The following is a 20,084-nucleotide window of genomic DNA, read 5'->3' on the forward strand; positions in this document are numbered from 1 at the left end:
TACTATGGTATAAATTTTTTTTGAGTACTTAAGAAATTTGTTTTCTCATCTGCAGTGTCTCATCCTACATCATTAGGAAACAGAATATTATAATAGGCACTAAAAATAACTGCTTCCTGTGAGGTGAGTTCTACATTTCCCAGCTCTTTCTACTTTCCTCTGGCTATTGTCTCCCAGTCTTTCCAGGGAGAATAAACACATCAGCTGATAGAAGCAACTTGAGCAACTCTGGCACCTTTCTACATCTTTATTCTGGTCTTTTCCTGAACTAATGTCAAGGCATCTCTTCTAATTGTCTTTCCACAAACCATTGCTTTTGTTAGACATTTGGATCTCATCCCAGCGTCTGCCACATTCAATGCTGCAATTGCAAGGGATCAGAAGCATCAGAAAGAGCCCTGGTCATCAGTGCTTTGTGGTATGGATAGAGTTCAAGAAAAGAACAATCCCTGAGTTTGGCAAAGATCTTCAGCCAGATGGTCTAGGGGCCATTTCCTTGATTGTCACTTACTCTCTGTGTGATGTTAAAGAAGTGGTCATGTTTTCAGCCTCAGTTTCTCCAGTATAACCAATGATAGTATCTATTTTGCATGGATGCTGAAACAATCATTTGAGTTGTTGGATGTGGAACATTTTACTCAGGTGCTGCTACATAGTGAAAGACCTCAGAATAACAGTTACTCTCTTATGAGTATTTTACTAGTAATAATTACTGGAGAGTAAAATAAATAACAAGAAGGTTTTGTGTGTGCGTGCAAATCTTTATGAAGAGCCGCGTAAGTGCTGCCTGGAGGTCCTCTTACGGGCTTTTTCTCCGTGTCTAGTGCAGCTACAATAGCTTTCCTTTATTTCCTCACTAAGCCAAGTTCCTGTCCTTCTCCAAGTTGTCTGCCCAGGATTCTCCCTGTCTAGCTCTTCCTCATCCCACATCCAGGTCTGTTTCCATCCTTGAAGCCTGAGTCCTCCCCTCGAATGATTCTCTCCTCTTTATCTTGTTTGAGAAGGCTTCTTTATTGGCAGTGTTCTCTACATGCCTCTATTGTGCCATAATTACAATTTTATATGTTTTGTTTATTTGTGTACTGCCTGTCACTCCTGCCAGACATTAAGTGCCAAGGGAACCACAGCTTACACACACACATACAAACACACACACACTCAAGCACATGCTCACAATATATACACACACAGATAGATAGAGATGGCCTGACACTTAGGATGTAATCAATAAATATGTTTTCATTTTAAGAAAAAAGAAGTCTTCATACTCTGATTAAAATGCACTAGAAAAGAAAAATGCCATTCCAGAAAGACATAGAATTGTATTAATTAGCCTATAATTTAGGTTACTGAACTGTGCATTGCACCATAGTCTGAGTGTTCTAGTCATTGATAAGAAAGGGAAAAAAAGACACCCTTCCTCCATTGTACAATGATAAAAGTGAGCTGAAACATTTCTTTCCAATGTTCATACCCTCTTGTATCTGTTGCCATCAGAAAACGATGCGAACATCAGACAGCAATTTTTTTTCATAGTTCAGTGTGCATCTGTTAAAACATGCATCCCTAACCGATCCGTGCAATGGAAGCCGAAACGCCATAAGGATTGGATGCTTTCCATGGGCCCCGTGGGCACCACTTTCATCTCCCTGGAATGGGGACTATGCTGGTGTGCATAGCCAGCCCCAGAGCTATGGTGGAAATGAGTGGAGGTAGGGCTCCTATGCTCCACAGAACAACAGATCAACTGCCACGGAGATTTCATGCCTTGGCCAGGGCAAAGCACATCCTCCGAGACAGGTTATTCCATTAACAATCAGCAGGATGCCACACTGAGTTAGTGAGATCTTCCACGTCTTTCCAGCAGGGTTCCCTGAAGGGTCCTGTGGCTTCCTTCTGAGATCCAGGATACAGCAAGAGTAAATTTACCATGAGGTATTCTGTAGTTTACCATTTTAATGAAGTGATTTTTCAGTCTTGTTAAAAAAAATAAAATAAAACAAAAACAAAAAACAACCCCCAAACAAAACAAAACAACAGCAAAACACATAAAAACAAATCCTGAGTTTTCTTAATAGATGTAATTTTCAAACAGACTGAAATAGTAGAAATGCTAGTAAATAGTGACATAATTCTAAAGAAAATGATTTATGGAATATAACTACGTATGAGAAGATAGAAAATGTAGACTAGGAAACCTAAGTGAATGACCTGGATCGTGTAAGCAGTAACTAGCCCGCAAGCAAAACTTTCCTATCCAGTTTGTCACCGGTTATGGCAGCTGGTCACCTGTGCTTCTCTGTACGAGTGTTGGTTCTTAGCATGAGGTTCTTGGGCCCCTAAGTTGGTCTGTTAGAGCACCTTTAACCATGTCCAGATTCATAACTACAGCTTTTACATATATGTGTGGGGAATTTTCGTTAGATTAGGTCTAAAGATTGCAATAATTTATCCCGTGCAAACTGAAGTAGCACACAGCTGTTCTGAAGGCCACCCCAAACTTAGGAGGACTGCTTAAGATGACCGCTATGGATTTCCCCACAGAACAGTTTCAGCTCATTCCTATTCCTGCACAGACTTGGTAAGGAATAGTTGATTCCATTTTTCTTTTTAGTTTAATGTTAGACTTCGATCACACCCTTAGCTAGAGGTCAAGTTATTTTTTGGTTTGGTTTGTTTGCTTCCTCCTCACTAAGCTTGTGAATTACACAGTGTAAATTGTCTCCATTGTTCTGAGAATTGACTGACCATAAAATATTTCATGGCATGTTAACTGTCTGACCATAAACCCATAACAAGTACCTTCCCATGGTCATAAAAATAACTACAAAATTTCACCTTTTTATAAACCACTTGCTTGTTTGCCATAAGAAGGCCTTTCTGTTTCTGCTCTGGGTCACTTTCATTCTCTTACTTCTGAGGAGAGTGTAAGTCTGTCCCAGGCAAAAATAAAAATTTTCCTTGCAACATCTCAATGTTCGCTCCTGGTTTTTGACACCATAGCAAACATATTTTTAAACACTGTTAAATTATTGTAACTCTCACTACCCTTATTTACCAGTTTTGTCCTAGTTTTTGCCCTTTACTCTGGTGTGTCTTATGCGAATGAAGACATTTTTGTTTCTTTCAATTTTTTAAATGGTGGTACTGGGGTCAAACCCAGAGCCTTAGGCAGACTAACAAGTGAGCTATCACTAAGCTATCTATCCAGCCCACTAATGCCTTTTAAGCTAACATCCAGCTCTACTTGGCCCTCACTTGAATGACATTTTCCTGGGCCTCTTAAACTATTTTAGTACAAACTTCTGAGATTCTTCCTCTTTAGAACAAGATAAGTCTCAGTAACTGTTGCCTATAGAATGCATGCAATGCACAGATACCATGGTTACCCCCATGGTATTTCTGAACTGTGGGTCTTTATTTGACTGTCTCTGGCTCTTCCCTGAATAACTCAAATTCCTAAAGTCCTTTGTTCCTTGAATGCATTGTCTGATGTCACTTTCACTTATAAGCTGCTTCCCTGTGGAACTTTTGAAGCTCCTCCTTCCCAGTGCAATAGGAATATTCCTTTTAACATTCGTTACATTTGATCTGCATGTGTTCCTGTGTGAGAGAGTGGACAGGGTAGTAGAACCCCTTGAATTATAGGCACATACTACCATGTCCACTTTCGTTGGGGATTTTAACTCATATTCTCTTGCTTGGCAGGAAGAGTCTTACCCCCTGAGTGACCTCCCAGGCCTCTCTTGCTCTCTATTCATCCAGTTGTCTTTGGTTTTCATTGACAAATAAGACAACTCTGATGAGGCCTTACCTTTAAGACAAGGGCTGCCTGCATGTGGTTGGCAGCCAGGTTCTTAGAAAAGGTCACAGTCTTTGGAATCTCATGGTCCATGTTAGTTGTCCCTTCTGCTGTGCTGAGGTGGATGACAAAATACTGATGCTTTTCACTATATGAACTACTGTATCTTTAGTACTCAGAAACGAAAGCCAATATATTATTTCTTAATTAATTTTATATATTTTATTGCCACTGTTATTTAATCAATAGCAAGACATTATTGAAAAAGATATTCAGGATTGTGATGTCTTCCTGGTGGAACTTTCGCTTGATGAGTATGAAGTGTCCTTCCCCATCTCTTTTTATTAATTTTGGTTGAATGTCTATTTTATTAGATATTAGAATGGCTAGTCCTTCCTGGGTCCATTTGCTTGGAAAACCATCTTCCAGGCCATTACTCGCAAGTAATGTCTATCTTTGTGAGTTAGGTGTGTTTCTTGTATGCAACAGTTGTTGGGTCTTGTTTATGCATCCATTCTGTTAGTCTGTGTCTTCTTATTGGAGAATTGAGTCCATTGATGTTGAGAGAGATTAATAAGCAGTGGCTATTAGATCCTTTGATTTTGATGTTGGCTGTGGTAATATGTTTGTGACTTGTCTTCTTTTTGTTTTGCTATAGTGAAGTTATTTATTTCCTGTGTTTTCTTGAAAGTAGCTAGGTTTTTTGGGGGTTGTATTTTTCATTCTAGTATCTTCTGTAATGCTGGATTTGTGTGTAAGTATTGTTAAAATTTATTTTTGTCATTGAATATCTTGTTTTCTCTGTCTATGAGGACTGAGAGTTTTGCTGTGTATAGTAGCCTGAACTGACATCTGTGTTCTCTTAGGTTCTGCGTGATATCCGCCCAGGTCCTTCTGGCTTTCATAGTCTCTGTTGAGAAGTCAGGTGTGATTCCAATGAGTTTGTCATTATATATTACTTGGCCTTTTTCCCTTGCAGCTTTTAGTATTTTTTTCTTTGTTCTGTATACTTACTGTTTTGATTATTATATGGCAGGAGGATTTTTCTTTTTTGGTCTAATTTATTAGGTGTTCTGTAGGTCTCTTGTATGCTTATAGGCTTCTCCTTTAAGTTCGGGAAATTTTCTTCTATTATTCTGTTGAAAATATTTTCTGGGACATGGAGATGAGAATCTTCTTTTTCCTCTATTCCTATTGTTCTTAGGTTTTGTCTTTTCATGTTGTCTTGGATTTCTTGGTTGGTTTGTGTCAGGAATTGTTTAGATTTATTATTTTCTTTGATGGATATATCGATTGGGGTCTTTTCTGGGACTGATACTCCAGCCAAGAACCACTTATGGAGATGGCCTGGAACCCCTGCACAGAGGTAGCCCATGGCAGTTCAGTGTCCAAGTGGGTTCCATAATAATGGGGACAGGGACTGTCTCTGACATGAACTGATTGGCCTGCTTTTTGATCACCTCCCTCTCAGGGGGGTGCAGCCTTACCAGACTACAGAGGAAGACAATGCAGCCACTCCTGATGAGACCTGATAGACTAGGATCAGAGGGAAGAAGAAGACCTCCCTTATCAGTAGACTGGGGGAAGGGCATAGTGGGGAAGAGGGAGGGAGAGTGAGATTGGAAGCAGAGGAAGGAGGGAGGTGCAGGGGGGATACAAAGTGAATAAACTGTAATTAATAAAAATAAAAATAATTAAAAAAAATGAAAAAAAAAACATCAATTCACCATAAGCACCAGCTATTTTGGTACTGCTCCTGTTAATAGCTCTCAAGTGTCTCAGTTCAAACTACTTCCATGAAATACCTTCATCAAAAAACTCATTAAAATTTTCTGTTATTTACTGAAAAGAAAAAGAAAAAGATGGTAGAGTTTTCCCTTGTTATATAGGAATTAATGACCTTCAGATAGCATATATAACCCTGTAGGCTATGGTGATCTTTCATCTCATTAAAGCATAATGAGTAAAAACCGTTCTCTCATAATGAGGCAGAACAAAATGGGCCCTTAGAAAAATCAATAAAAGATTATTAAGAAAGAAAATGTTTGCTAAAGAGAGTATATTTCCTTGTAAGTACTGTGGCCTTATAGTAGCAGGAAAGTATGGGCTGGCTGATATTAGGAGGTGCTACACTCAGGTATTTTGATAAAGGTTATTTTTTAAACCTTCTCTTTCTCCTTCCTTCTTTTTGAGATAGGGTCTTACTATGTGGCCCTGGCTATCCTGGAACTCACTATCTAGACCAGGCTGGCCTTGAACTCACAGAGATACACCTGTCTCTGCTTCCCAAAGGCTGGAATTAAAGGTGTGTGCCACTACACCCAGCTACCAAATGTTCTTTTTAAAAATATGAAAAGTTTTAAAAATATACAACATTAAAATAATGCTGAATTGTGTCTCTATATACACACTCACTCCACACTTAGGCTCAATTAGATATGGCATGATCATAATTTGTCAATTGTTTAGTGATATTAACCTTTGAATATGCAGACACAGAAGGACCTAATGAGACCTGCTTTTCCAACATGAGCTGCCAGGCAATGCTTCTTTCACACTCTTCCTGCAGAACAGCTGTGTTTTTCAAATAAACTGTTATGCATCTCTCAATATTATTCAATACAAAAGACATTGCAATGTTTTACTACCTATAAATATAGCAATAATTCAATATGATTTCTAATTATTTCATGTCTTCTGATTTTTCTTGACTCTAGATGTTAAAAATCTGAACACTGTAGTAACTATATATTCTTATTTTTTTGATCTGTTAGATTTCTGCTTTCTTCCCTATCTATCTATGTATCTACCTGTCTGTCTGTCTGTCTATCTATCTATCTACCTCTGTCGCTGTCCCTATCCTTATCCCTACCACTATCTCTACCTCACTAAGACACTTCACTTTTCAGAGTCTCTCGGGGCTTTTCTGAATTCATCTATGTACTGTCAATGTATACACTCTCTCTCTCCTATATGTTTCTCACATTAACAATTGTACCTAAAAGTTTGTCCAGATTTTTTTGGTATTTATTTGCAAAGGGTATTTCAGTATTGTGTACTGTGCTCTCATTTGAGACATTTTGTAGTCTGCCGTCAGTGAATACAACTGGCTTGTTAAAGATTTTATTTTAGTCTGCCAAAGCTGCTACAACAAAATACCATAAGCTTGTTGGTTTTTAGAAATGTATATATTACAGTTAATGGCAACAAAGAGACCCAGTTCAAGTGCTAGAAGTGTGGGCTTCCTTCCAGGGCCTCCTCTGTGACTTCCATCTCCCTGTGTGCTTACTGAATGCATTTAGAGAGCAAGATCAAAAGAGAGCTCTCTTGCTAGGTGCACACATTTAAATCCCAGCACTCAGGAGGCAGAGGCAGGTAGATCTGTGAGTTTGAGGCCAGCCTGGTCTACAGAATGAGTTCTAGGAGGGAGAATGTTCTGTTGTTTCTTCTGATAAGGGCATTAATTCTACTGGATCAGGGTCCATCCACATGACTTTATTTAATATTACTGACTCCTGTGGTGGCCCTATCTCCAAAGACAGATACACTAGAAATTATAGTTTTAACGTTTTTTGATGCATTTAGTCCCTAATTACAAAAGATTAGTATTTCATTTTACCATACCTTTTATGTTCCTAACTGAATATTTTTACAGTGGGAATATCTGTCTTACCTTTTCCCAAACATTCTTAAACAAAATAAGTGATGAATGGTAGTTTTTAAAAATAGCTTTAAGCTATTTGTTCACAAGTACCCTCCAGTAGAAGCCAATTAAAATTTGTCTCTAGTGTAATTATGAACTGCTGGATTTTAGATATTGTTCTCTTCCCATGTGACTCTGGGTGACTCATTCGATTCTCTGCAGCAAGGCTTTCCTGGCTCTGCAATGGGAATAAGGATGGTCTCTGTCTTAGAGACATAGTAGATGACAGTGACATATGAAGTGACATAGGAAGCCTGTAGGCCACTACTGGATTTAAAGAAGTGCTACAGTCACTATGGTTCTTGTAATTACAGACAGAAACCAACTTTAGGATACTCCTCATCTGCTCTGCTAGAATTTCTGGTCTTATACACTGACTATTTTTCAATATGAAAATGTGACTTTTTTACTGAGACAGTGGCTCACTGTGTAGCACTGTTTGTCCTGGAGCTCACTATGTAGACCAGGCTGGCCTCAAACTCACAGTTCTGTCTGCCGCTGCCTCCTTGGTACTGGGATTCCATGTGTCCAGCCATACCCTGCTTGCATGCTATTATTACTGTCTTTTTAGATTTGGGTTTTTTTCCACTAATAAGAAAAATTAGATATCATGGTAAGTTTTCTATGAAAGGGTTAGCTACTAGTCAAATGTGTTCAAGATACCGAGAGCCATAGTGATCAAAATAACCGTAGGTGTGTGTTCAGGAGTGACTGTAAAAAAAAGCAATTTCCACTGAGGTGTTCAAAAGAACAGGACACAGAAAGATAATCAAATCTGCATGCATAATTATTTTCATGTTCCAAAGTATTCTGAACAGAAATGAATCTGTGACACTTCCTAGGTTTTCATCCTTAAATACAGAGCATGGATATGTCGTCTATACAAGTGTGACTCTCACGGCTAAGCCTTGAATTTCATTTAGCAGCAAGGAAAAAATAGCTTCCCCTTTAAATGGGTTGCTGCTTGTCTATTAATGGCATGTGTGCTTTCATTAAATTACGAGTAGAACTTTTGAAAAAGAAAGACGGGAGATGAGAATACTGGCTGCTTAATGACTCTTCTGTCTAGTGAAAAGATGTTAATTGAAGGTATCCAATTGATCATGGATCAATATTTTTTTCCCAAATAACTGGATGGTATTCTAAATTGTTGTGTGGGTATAAATACAACTCTATCTGATGAAATATTTAAACTAAAGAAAGCATGCTAACTACTTTGGATTCACACAGAACTGGGTCCTAGCTGTCCAGAGAATACGGCCATTGCTTTCTAAAAGCAAAGATGATGGAAGGTTGTGACTCACCTTCCATTTGTGAAAGCATGGCGAAGAATAGTTTCCACTCACATATCCAAATGAGCACCACTGAACTGCAGAAGAGTGGCTGTGGGCCATCAGTTTATTTTGTTCATTTTTCTGCCAAATAGAAGTATGTAATTAACATTTTTATTATCAATTAGGGTTTTGTTTTGCTTTTTTTAGTGTGTTAAAATACACACAGAGGAGTATTAGTCTGGATTGTTGTTGTTGCTTCTGTAGCAAAATACCAAAGGGTAGAGATTCTTCAAAAGGAAAAAAGAAAAGCTTATTTAACTAAAACTTTGGGAGGCTGTAACTTTAAACTGTGGTTGTGAGATGACCTCCGCTACGTCATATCTCGGGTGGCACTCAGGCAGGAAGGCATACAGGAGGGAGGAATCACAGGGCCAGATAGGAGCAGGATAATGGGAAACTTATTCTTTTTGTTTAGAACACCTGTGCAAGATCTAAACAGGGTCTCCCAGTAATGACTTTGATCCAAGGGCTCTGACCTCTAATGAGAACTCTGAATTTTGCTCTGTGTAATTGCTTAGAGGCAATCTATTTTTGTAATTTTATAAGAAAATAGGTTTTTACATGATAGGTATACAAGCTTATTTAAAAATTCAAGTAACCGAAACACTTAAAAACCAAAGTTCTATTTCTAATTCCATTTCTCAGTAGTAACAGCTAAGAGGCCCCAACTACTTTCTCTCTAGATCTTCCCAGTAAAAATGGGTATATATGCATTTCTATCAATATCTTCTTCTATTAATGCTGTGTGTTTTTGTAATACTTGCCTTTTTTTTTTCTTTACAGAAGGGTGTGCACAAGGTTTCACTTTCTAACAACTATTCATTCTTTCAAAAATAATTTTTTTGAGATTATAACATAATTACATAATTTTCCCCTTTTTTTCCTCCCTCCAAACCTTTCCACAAACACCTCCGGCCCCGTCTTTCAAAATCATGGCCTTTTTTCCTTTAATTGTTAGTTTTACACACACACACACACACACACACACACACACACACACGTATGTATGTATCTATTCAGGGCTGAGTATTTGGTATTCGTTAGCTAATTGCCAGCTGGTGTGCTCTTCCCTGGGGAAAGACCATCTCTTCCACTCTCAGTATTCCTTCGTAGCCTGTAGTTCTTGGATTCGTGTTGAAGTCTTGTGAACTTCGCCTTGTTTACATAACATGGCTATGGATGTCATCCTTTTTCAGCTCATGGTTACCATGCTGGTGAGACTTCATGACTTTTCTATGAGACACAGCCTCACAGAAAACTCCCTTTTCCTTTGTCTGTTATAATCCTCCTGTCCCTCTTACACAACAGTCCCTGAGCCTTCAGCGTAGTTGTATTGTAGGTGTATCAGTCAGGAAAGGGCTCCACATAACTTTGTGTTTGGTCAGTTGTGGTTTTCTGTAACGGTCTCTGTCTCTTGCAAAGAGAACTTTCCTTGATGAAGATGAGGACTGCATTCATTTGTGTATATATGAAAAAAAAATAGTTGGCTAGATTTACAGTACCAGCCATGATTTTCTTCTCTTTGAGGGCATTTTAAGTCCAATTAGAGAGCTGTTGGCTACTAGCACGGCACACACGCCACTACTGACCCTTGGAGTTTTCGTGCCGTGCTGATAATTGTTGTGATTCACAGGCAGCATAGCTGGGTAGGACTGTTGGTTATTCTCTCTTTGGAAGCATGCGGGACATCTTTTGGTATCGTGGAGGCTAATGCTCAGAGAAGACGAAGCTTTCAAGTTAGTTGAAAGCATAGGACAATCTACCGCAGCTTTTCTTCATGATTTTATTTTTTTGTAAGCATGAAGTTAGCTTCTAAATTATGTTATCATTTCTACCTTGTATTTATTTTAAAGATTTGCAACTATTTTATGTGGGAAAATAAAAATCAAGTACAAATTGAGATTTCAGTTCACTTGGCCCACTGCATGTAGTCACGGGACCCTGTTAGCACTGTCAAGGAAAAGATGCCTAGATGCTGAATGGGTGTGCCTGTGCTGAATTGCTTTGATGAGATGCCTGAGATATTTTATTTATAGTTACTGGCCAAGATAGCACCAATAGTCAAAATAACCCAGCTCTAGAACCTCATGAGTATTGAATACAAGCTTGTATCTGTTTAAGTCACTGTTGGTCAGGCTTTCTGTTACGTACAGTCAAATGCTTTTGCAAGTGAGCTATTCCAAGGTTGCAGGATTAAGAAAAGAAAAGGAGAAGATTCTTTTGCCAGGTAAGTAATTTGAAGGTTCCCCCACCGCGAGGCTGTGCTAAGAATTTTCAAGGTTGCTTTTGCCAAGGAAAATCACACATGTTAAGGTACGCAGTTTTTACTATCAGAAATTGGAATATAGTGCAGGTGATGTATCAGAGACACACAATAATATGAATAATTATGTACAACAGGGACAGAAAAGCATATAATTATATAGGGAGAAAAGAAGGTGTATGCGCATGCGTACATGGGTATGCATATATGTGGGGATGCCTGTGGGGGTACAGCTGCACATGTGTGCAGAGACCAGAATACAATCTCGGATGTTGTTGCCCAAGTGCTGCCCACCCTTTCCTGAGCTGGTGTCTCTCACTGAACTGACGTTTGCCAAGTAGGCTACTGGCTGGCCGTCAGTCCTAAGAAATCTGCCTGTCTTCCCCTCCTGAGCATGCAGATATTTTGTATATAGGAGATGGGGGTTCAGGCCCTCATACTTGCAAAGCAATCACTTTGTGGACTGGGCTATCTCCTCAGCACCACGGGAAGAAACATTGAATAGAATTCTACTTACTATCAAGGACCAACTTGCATTGTTTTTGGAAAGATCCAGTTTGAGGTTTTACAATATTGGTCACAAAAAGTCTTCTGAGTGAAAATAGTGTATGTGGGTTCATTAATATGAACTGATGGCTAGAAGGCTGCTTGGTCAATTTCCTTGAAAAGTTCTATTTCCAGTAGAAGGAAAATTGATGGAAGAATTAAACACAGTTCAGCCAAAATGGAAGGTTAAGCTGAGAGGAGCTCTGGGGATGATAATGGAGGATGAAAGTTTGAACTCCGCTACAGAAAGTTCAAAGTTTGGTTTGCAAAATATCTTCTAGCAAAATATCTTCTACTACAGACTTCTCACATTTTCAAGGCTAGTTTTGAAGTAACCAACTCTAAGCAGCTGTGCTCCTAACAATGTTCTTTGTAGGTACTGAGGACAAGTGGTTCATCAGACGAAGACAAATCACAAAGGGAGGGGGGCTACTTTTCAGAGAGAGTGAAGGGGGAGGGCTTGGACTTCTTGCTCCTGTATCTGGGGAAAGGCTGAGCTGTTCAAATGTAAGAAAGCCAGCACCCCTGGCTGTGGGAGGCCAGCGATTAAGAGGAGGGACCTGTCAGGTATAATTGGCACAATCTACTCACAACAGGCTGTTCAAGTATTCAGAGCGGCAAGAAAGCAGCCCCTCCCTCCTCTCTGCCCTGAGGAAGCCTGTGATTCTGTAAGGAGGGGAGCTGGGATGCTGAGGCAGGCGTCCAGATTTGTCCTGCAGAAGCTCATCCAGCTCTCTCTCGGTCTTCTGAACCTTGATGTGCAAGAGAAAGTCTTTCAACAGGCCTTAGCAACTATTTCTGCATCACTCTTTCCAGAGCGTGCTTCGAGTCACATCCTCGGGAAGAGAGAGCTGAGGCTGGAAAGAAAGCTCAGGCTTCAAACTGGAACGGTTTCACTTAGCCATGGTCAATATGACTTTGTGCTGTTCGCTCATATCCTCATCTGTGCGGTGAGGACATGGACTGTTGAGTGGATTGATATATACTTAGAGAAGGAACTTACGCTGAGAATCAGTCAAATGCCAAAGTGGTGTGTGCGTGCGTGTGTGTGTGTGTGTGTGTGTGTGTGTGTGTGTGTGTGTGTGTGTCTGTACAAGCAGGGGTGTAATGTGGTCACAGAGAAACTTGAGGTATTGTTCCTTAGCAGTCTTCCACCATTGGCTTTCAAAAGCTCTTCCATTGTCCTTGGACTTTGCCAAATAGGCTAGGCTGGCCGGCCAGCATACTGCCAGGGAAGTACTTGTCGCTGCTTCCCATCTCACTATTACTGGAACTGTAATCACCCATCATACCACCAAACCACCATACCACCAAACCACCAAACCATACCACCATACCATACCACCAAACCACCATACCATACCACCATACCATACCACCATACCATACCATACCACCATACCATACCACCATACCACCATACCATACCATACCACCATACCATACCATACCATACCATACCACCATACCATACCACCATACCATACCACCATACCACCACACCATACCACCATACCATACCATACCACCATACCATACCATACCATACCATACCATACCATACCATACCACCATACCATACCACCATACCATACCATACCATACCATACCATACCATACCATACCACCATACCATACCATACCACCACACCAGCAAACCATACCACCACACCAGCAAACCGCCCTAGCACCATGCCAGCACATCCCGTTCTTTATTTTCTTGAGATTCAAACAGAACCTCACGCTTGTGCGTCCCGCTCTTCCCACACCCAGCCGTCTCCTGAAGCACGAATCGGGTGTTTCACGATCCCCCTGTCAGCGTATTCACGTGGCAGCGTAACGCCCCACCAGTGACATTCCAGCACACGGGGGCTGCGGAGACAAGGGAGAGACCTGTTCATGTGGGGTCTTCACAGTGTCTAGGAGAGCCCTGTTCATGTGGGGTTTTACAGTGTCCAGGAGAGTCCTGTTCATGTGGGGTCTTCACAGTGTCTAGGAGAGCCCTGTTCATGTGGAGTTTCATAGTGTCCAGGAGAGCCCTGTTCATGTGGGGTCTTCACAGTGTCCAGGAGAGCCCTGTTCATGTGGAGTCTTCACAGTGTCCAGGAGAGTCCTGTTCATGTAGGATCTTCACAGTGTCTAGGAGAGCCCTGTTCATGTGAGGTTTCATAGTGTCCAGGAGAGCCCTGTTCATGTGGGGTCTTCACAGTGTCCAGGAGAGCCCTGTTCATGTGGGGTCTTCACAGTGTCCAGGAGAGCCCTGTTCATGTGGAGTCTTCACAGTGTCCAGGAGAGTCCTGTTCATGTGGGGTCTTCACAGTGTCCAGGAGAGGAAACCTGTTCTCCTCTGACAGCTGTTTCCAGTTCACAGTGCAAGAACGCCAGCATGGCTCTGTGTGCTGTATCCATGTGGCTCAACCGCCGCTCACCGAGACCTAGAGCCTGATAAGAACGAGGCTCCTTCACAAACTGTTGACAGTTTGCTGTTTGGCTTTGTGCAAGCAAGTTCTTAGTTGCAAGTGCAAGGAGCTAGCATCATAGCATGAAAGCAGTCTTGGGGTGTGCCTCGGTGCAGAGAGTCAGCTAAGGGCGGCAGAGGAACCATAGTTCTCAGGGCCTACCCAAAACGATACCCAACCGACTCTGCCTGCCTCTAGAACAGTCAGTCCTCTCTTCCCATTCAGGGTTGGCTCCAGTTGACCAACTTCACAGGCCAAGTGCCCGTGTGTGCCACATGTGCCCCCAGCCCTTGCCGAGTGAAGCTTCCGGCCCAGGATACTGGAGACAGTGGTGTGTAGGAGTGCCTCTGCTTCTGCCTCTCTCTCCTGAGTCCAAGATCAAATACATCGAGGGCAGCTTGATATTGGCAATGGCAGAAATACTTATGCATGGAAATTGGCACACAGGAAATCATAGTTTCATTGTTGGGAGATCTGGCTGTTGGTAAGCGCAGCCTGTCAATGATTTGGGCATCGATTTTTCCGGTCCCCTTCCTATCATCCTTCTCACTCCCACCCATTTATTCCCAAGCACCCTTCATGCTTGAGGCTGTCTACCAGACTTTGGGGAGGAATCCCCTTCCTGGCTTTGCAGCACACTTTTTAAAAATCACTACTGGGCCTCATATATTTTGTCTTCTTCCAAACTATTACTTTCGACTATCGCTTTCAAAATAACCAGGAGAGGTAATAGCATGATAGTCCTCTTAGAGTCAGTGCTCTCCTACGAAGAAGCTGTCTGTCTTCCACCGAGGGGAAAGCTGGTGTCACTGTGTGCAACAGTGCCACTTGTGCTATATGTTGTGGTTCACAGAGACCTATTAAATTGGGGGATTTAGAGCAGAGCCATAAATCATCCCAGACAGAAGCAAAATGAGAGTTTGTTGCAGGAGTCTTAATTTTGCTTTCCTGAACTCAGAGGAGGTAAATGATTAGGCCAATAGTCAGGACACTGGTGATCTTAGAATATGCTGGAAGATTAGTTTTCTGCTCCTAGAACTGGGAATCCCATGAAAAATGGGAACACAAAGACCGCATAATTCTACTTGGATGACTGAATGAACATTGGTCCCAGCTTACGCCTTTGCTTGCCGGGAGAGGTGAGCCAGCGCACTGCACTGTGGGGAACAGACACCAAGCTGGCTGAGGGTGAATACCCAGAACCTAGAGCATGGAGGGACTAACACACACATGGTTGTGAACACACAGGCACGCATGGACGGCGGGTCCTCATTCTTCTCCATTGTGTGTAGCCCTTACAGTGCTGTTGGTTGAAACTCACTCTGGTTCTGCACAACCCTTTCCACTGTCACTCCAATGCTTCAGACTTTTCCCTCTCCTCGGGCATGCGGACCCTTCTCCCAGTTTTCAGGACCCTAGATGTATTTTGTTCACCCATCTTTCCCACTTCCCAGAAGAGGATCTTGTCAGTGTTATCAAATGTTGTTTCATAAAACTGAGCATCCACAAGACAACCAGACCTTCCTTGTGCTGGTATTTGTGGTTTTTCAGCCTTAGTTGTCAAACTAGGAAGAGTCTTGCATCTTACAAAGACCTCCTTCTAAATTCCTCAGTCTATTCATCTGAGGGAAAAGGCAAAGAAGAAAGGAAAAAAGGAAGAGAGACAGGCAGCAAGGGAAAATAAAAAAGGTGCAAGGCCTGTTCTCCTTTGCTAGTAAGATTGCTGTATGTACTTGTGAGAGAATCAGGAGAAAGTCGGAGATCCTTCAGTTGCGCTTGAGGCATTTCTGAACAGTTTAACTGTTAACTCTATCCTAATGGCAACTGTATCGCTTTCCCACAATTCTGAAGCTGACTGAAATGCTCTCTCAGGAAGTCTGGACGTCAGGATCATACCTGAACTCTGCTGTTGGCAAGAACATTTTCCTCTTTAGTCTCAGTTTCTCTAGTACAGTGAAGTGAATAGCAATGATGTAGCAATGAGAAGAAGAGGAAAATGAATGAATTTTAACATATTTTGGGAGCTATGAGTCTATTATTTAATATTCACAGTAACCCTGTGAGATACAAATGAATCTCTCATCTTTTCACCATTGAACTGACGCCTTCTTGAACTTGTCAAGTCTTTCCTCCTTGTATCTGTCGCGTTAGCTATTCCTTCTACTGAAAATCTTTTCTCCCCAATTTTTGTCTCACTTCCTCTCATTTGTTTTCCAGATGTTAGCTTAAATGCAGCATCTTCAGGCATAACTTTCTGTCTTACTCTCTTCTCCAAACACGTGACACAATTTATAATTCTGTCTATAGCTGAGTGATGGCGGCAGAGGCTTTCTCTGTTTTCTGGTATCCCTTCCTTCCTCTTCTTCAACAACTGCTATGTAGGAAGCATACCATTCAATGCCTGTTGAATGAATCACTGTGTTGGTGTTGTCTTACCAGGAACTGACGTTTGGAGAAGTGGGGTGATTTGCTTAAGGTTACCTCACTAGGAAATGGGCTCCAAGTCAGATGTGCTGTGTTCTGCCACCCAGGGTAGAACTTAGGGGGACAACTGCAAGAAAGGCCACTGACAATTCTGGTATTCTCTGCAATACCAGCGAACTCTGCCCTTCCATCCCAAAGAACTCCAGTCCTCTCTCTTCACAGTGTTTTGATGTTTCCTGTTGTTTAGATTCTATAAACAGTATATTCCAATAGAGTTGAGCTCACTTTTCCAAATATGGAGTTAACCATTCCTGCCATGAGCTATTCACTAAGCAGGATCTGTCCCTCCTTGTGTTCTCTTTAATCCTTGCCAAACACATGCGTGTGATATCAGTCACAGTGTGATCTCCCTTTAATCAGTGATGTCAGTGGGGAACAAGAAACTTAACCCAAAAGCTATAGGTGTCAAACAGAACTGGAGTATGATGTCTTGTGTTTGCAAAGTTTAAAGGAGACTAGAGGAAGAAGTAATGATGGGTGTGGTGTCAATCATCTATCTCCTCCTCATCATACATGTGGTGTTTTTTAGTTTTGTTTTTATTAATTGCAGTTTATTCACTTTGTATCCCAGCTGCAGCCCCCTTCCCCATTCCCTCCAAAACCTCCATCTTCACGTGCTACAAGGATCTAGAATATCCACCATCATAAGATGCAATCTAGATGTGAACATTGAATAGTTAACACCAATTCTCTCTCATTCCTGTCAACACTACGAGCTTTTGGGAAGGGAGTAGCCACACTCCTCTGAAGCCTGAGCTCTGAGAATTATGTGAAATATGGAATGGGCTGGACTGGTTGCTAAATGATGCCCATCAGTCCCATAATTTGGGCAAGCTGGAAAGCAAAGGCAAACAAAACATAAAAACAGATTTTATTTTGACTGCATAGCTGTTGGTTCACTAGAGCTAAGACATATGTAGACCTAACTAGGGCTTAAGTCTAAATTTCCTACTTTATGTCCTGGAACAACTTATCACAAACCCCACCATTTACAGCAATAATGTTCACTAGTGTTTATTGAATATTTATACTGTGGTAGGAGGACCCACTCTATGGGCTTCTATGGGCTCCACAGATCTAACAAGTATGAATCCATTTGCTTCTATTATGCGTAACATATCATTTGCTTCACAGTTTAAAATACTGATTTTGGAAACCAACAAAACTGACACATATTTGCAAAAGTGGTTCCCAAAATATTGCTTGCCTTGTGATGGTTTTACAATGAATTGCCATTTACCAGTCTTTTCCTACAAATGCTAAATAGAATATTGAGGAAGACAATTCTTAAGGTGTTTTTCCACCAATGATTCTTCTGGTAGATCGCACTCATCCACATTCTGAACTTTTGGAACAGACACCTCTCCACCTCTCCAGTGCCAGCGGGCGCCTCTACGGTAATTGTCTGCCTTGTATCACAAAGCACAAAATAACTCAAGGGATAATTACCAATGCTGTTTTACTGGTTTAAGTAATGTCCCCAACATTATAAACTAGGGCCTCGGCACAAAATCCACACATAGTTTGTCTCACTGTGCAAAGTGAACTGCTAGTGCTGCTAACGCTAACATTAACTGAACTCTTTCTGTGTGGGTTAGTTTGAAGTGCATTGATTTGGCTTTCTTTATAGATGAGCAAGAAATTCTTTTAATTTTCGGCAGACTATGAAGGTAGTTGCTTCGCAGTCTAGTATTTCCTTAATTCCCTTGTCAGGACCCTCCTCCTCCATGAGTGCTCCTTGTTGACATTTCTTCTGTCTAGAAGATGCTCCGAGTTCATGCTCTTAATTTTTGTTGTCTCTTCTCCAGAGATCCATATTTATCCCAGGAAAGAGAGTGACATTAACTCATAACATTTACTCTTCTAATACTTGATTTAGAAACAGCAGCCAACACAGAGATATAACTGTCTGTGGGGACATGAGGCAAAGCACTCTGATCACTCATGCTCAGAATGGAATCTCTTACTTACCTGATCTCCAGTCCACTAGCTCTAGATTTCTCAGGTTATGCTTTTCCAAAAGGCAGTCTACACCATTCCAAAAGACAACCACATGTATTAAAGAAAATGCACCCGGGCAAATGCAAAAAAGAAAAAAAAAAAAAAAAAAGGAAAACACCTATCTGGAGTCACCCACAGGCAGCTTTCCAGGGCTCTGCCTATGGAATTGAGCCATCTTCCATGTGAGGCACGGCACTGCTTCACACACTAGCAGTCATTTTCCCCCGTCCAAGAAGCATTTCTGTAATTCGCTGGTCTGTTTTTAGAGCCCCTTCCAGCTTAGTGTTCACCCTCCTAGAGTTCATCCTCCCCTGTGATCTGCTCTGCGGAGGGCCACAACCTCCTTCCACCTAGACACGGAGCTCCTGATTATTGTTGTTGTTTTAAATCCCCATCACCCTAAAAGCTGTTTTTTTTTTCCTTTCTCCTTTTGTCCTCGGCAGCTTTTTGCAATCTTTGCATTTGCAACATGTGGTGGCTATTCAGGAGGCCTGCGGCTGAGTGTGGACTGCGTCAACAAGACAGAAAGTAACCTCAGCATTGACATCGCATTTGCCTATCCGTTCAGGTAAGGAATGGTGATCCATGCTCCTCAGCCTAATAGCAGGAGGCTTTCTTCCTTCTGTGATTACTGGCTGAAAAATGTAGGCTGGGTAGAAAGAAATTCTGCTTGAAGCCACAAAATGTCATTCTTAGAGTATCTAGCCACCACTCCACACTGGGAGGATTTGCTAACTATGCTTTCAATCCAGTATTGACTGTCCTCCAAAATAAAAGCCTCCCATTATGACTTAGTGCTGGGGGCTTTCAACGAAGAGACCCTACTCACACAATTATTTTCGCCAACTTTAAGATCTTTCACATTCTATCTAGAGTAGTGGGTTACTGTAACTTTATAGTGATCATGCAACTCTGGCTGATAATGTCTAATAATGTATCTGTGTACCAGAGAAATACTGATTAGATGAGTACCTGTTCTAGCTCATCTAATGACCAATCAAAGTGACACTTTGAGAGAAGTCCCATTCCTTTCATCAGTTCCATCCTGGGACGCTGAAGGATGCATTTATTTTCCCTTACATTCTCTCTGATACCAAGAGTTTGAGTCTACCTAGCTTGAAAGAAATTCACGTCTCTATTGCTATACTTAAATTGATAGAAAGCTTTCAACCCCATTAGCAGCTTAATGTCTGTTCCATGCCTATAAAATGATGGCCAGCTGCCCTGCAGAGCTTGTTCCCAACCTCACTTCTTAGGGCTTCGATCTAGACACTTAATATAGGCTAACTTTATTCAATTTTAAAGTATTTACTCCTGGACTAGAGACATGGCTCAGAGGTTAAGAGCACTTCCAGAGGCCTTGCATTCAATTCCTAGCAACCACATAGTGGCTCACAACCATCTATAATGAGATCTCGTGCAGTCTTCTGGTGTTCAGGTGTACATGCAGACAGAATATTGTATACATAATAAATAAATAAATCTTAAAAAA

General features: G+C 41.3%; 1 protein-coding gene across 2 annotated transcripts in view; it reads left to right on the top strand.

Annotated features, from left to right (window-relative positions):
• Synpr (synaptoporin) overlaps positions 1 to 20,084 on the top strand; it is a 325,062-nt gene that overhangs the window by 185,855 nt on the left and 119,123 nt on the right. For both annotated transcript variants that reach the window (XM_060390977.1, XM_060390978.1), the window contains one exon: positions 19,036 to 19,160. In XM_060390977.1, the coding sequence (XP_060246960.1) occupies positions 19,036 to 19,160 (125 nt within the window). The remainder of the gene's footprint in view (positions 1 to 19,035; positions 19,161 to 20,084) is intronic.

This window comes from Meriones unguiculatus, chromosome 9 (genome assembly GCF_030254825.1).
Source record: "Meriones unguiculatus strain TT.TT164.6M chromosome 9, Bangor_MerUng_6.1, whole genome shotgun sequence".
NCBI classification, from domain to species: domain Eukaryota; kingdom Metazoa; phylum Chordata; class Mammalia; order Rodentia; family Muridae; genus Meriones; species Meriones unguiculatus.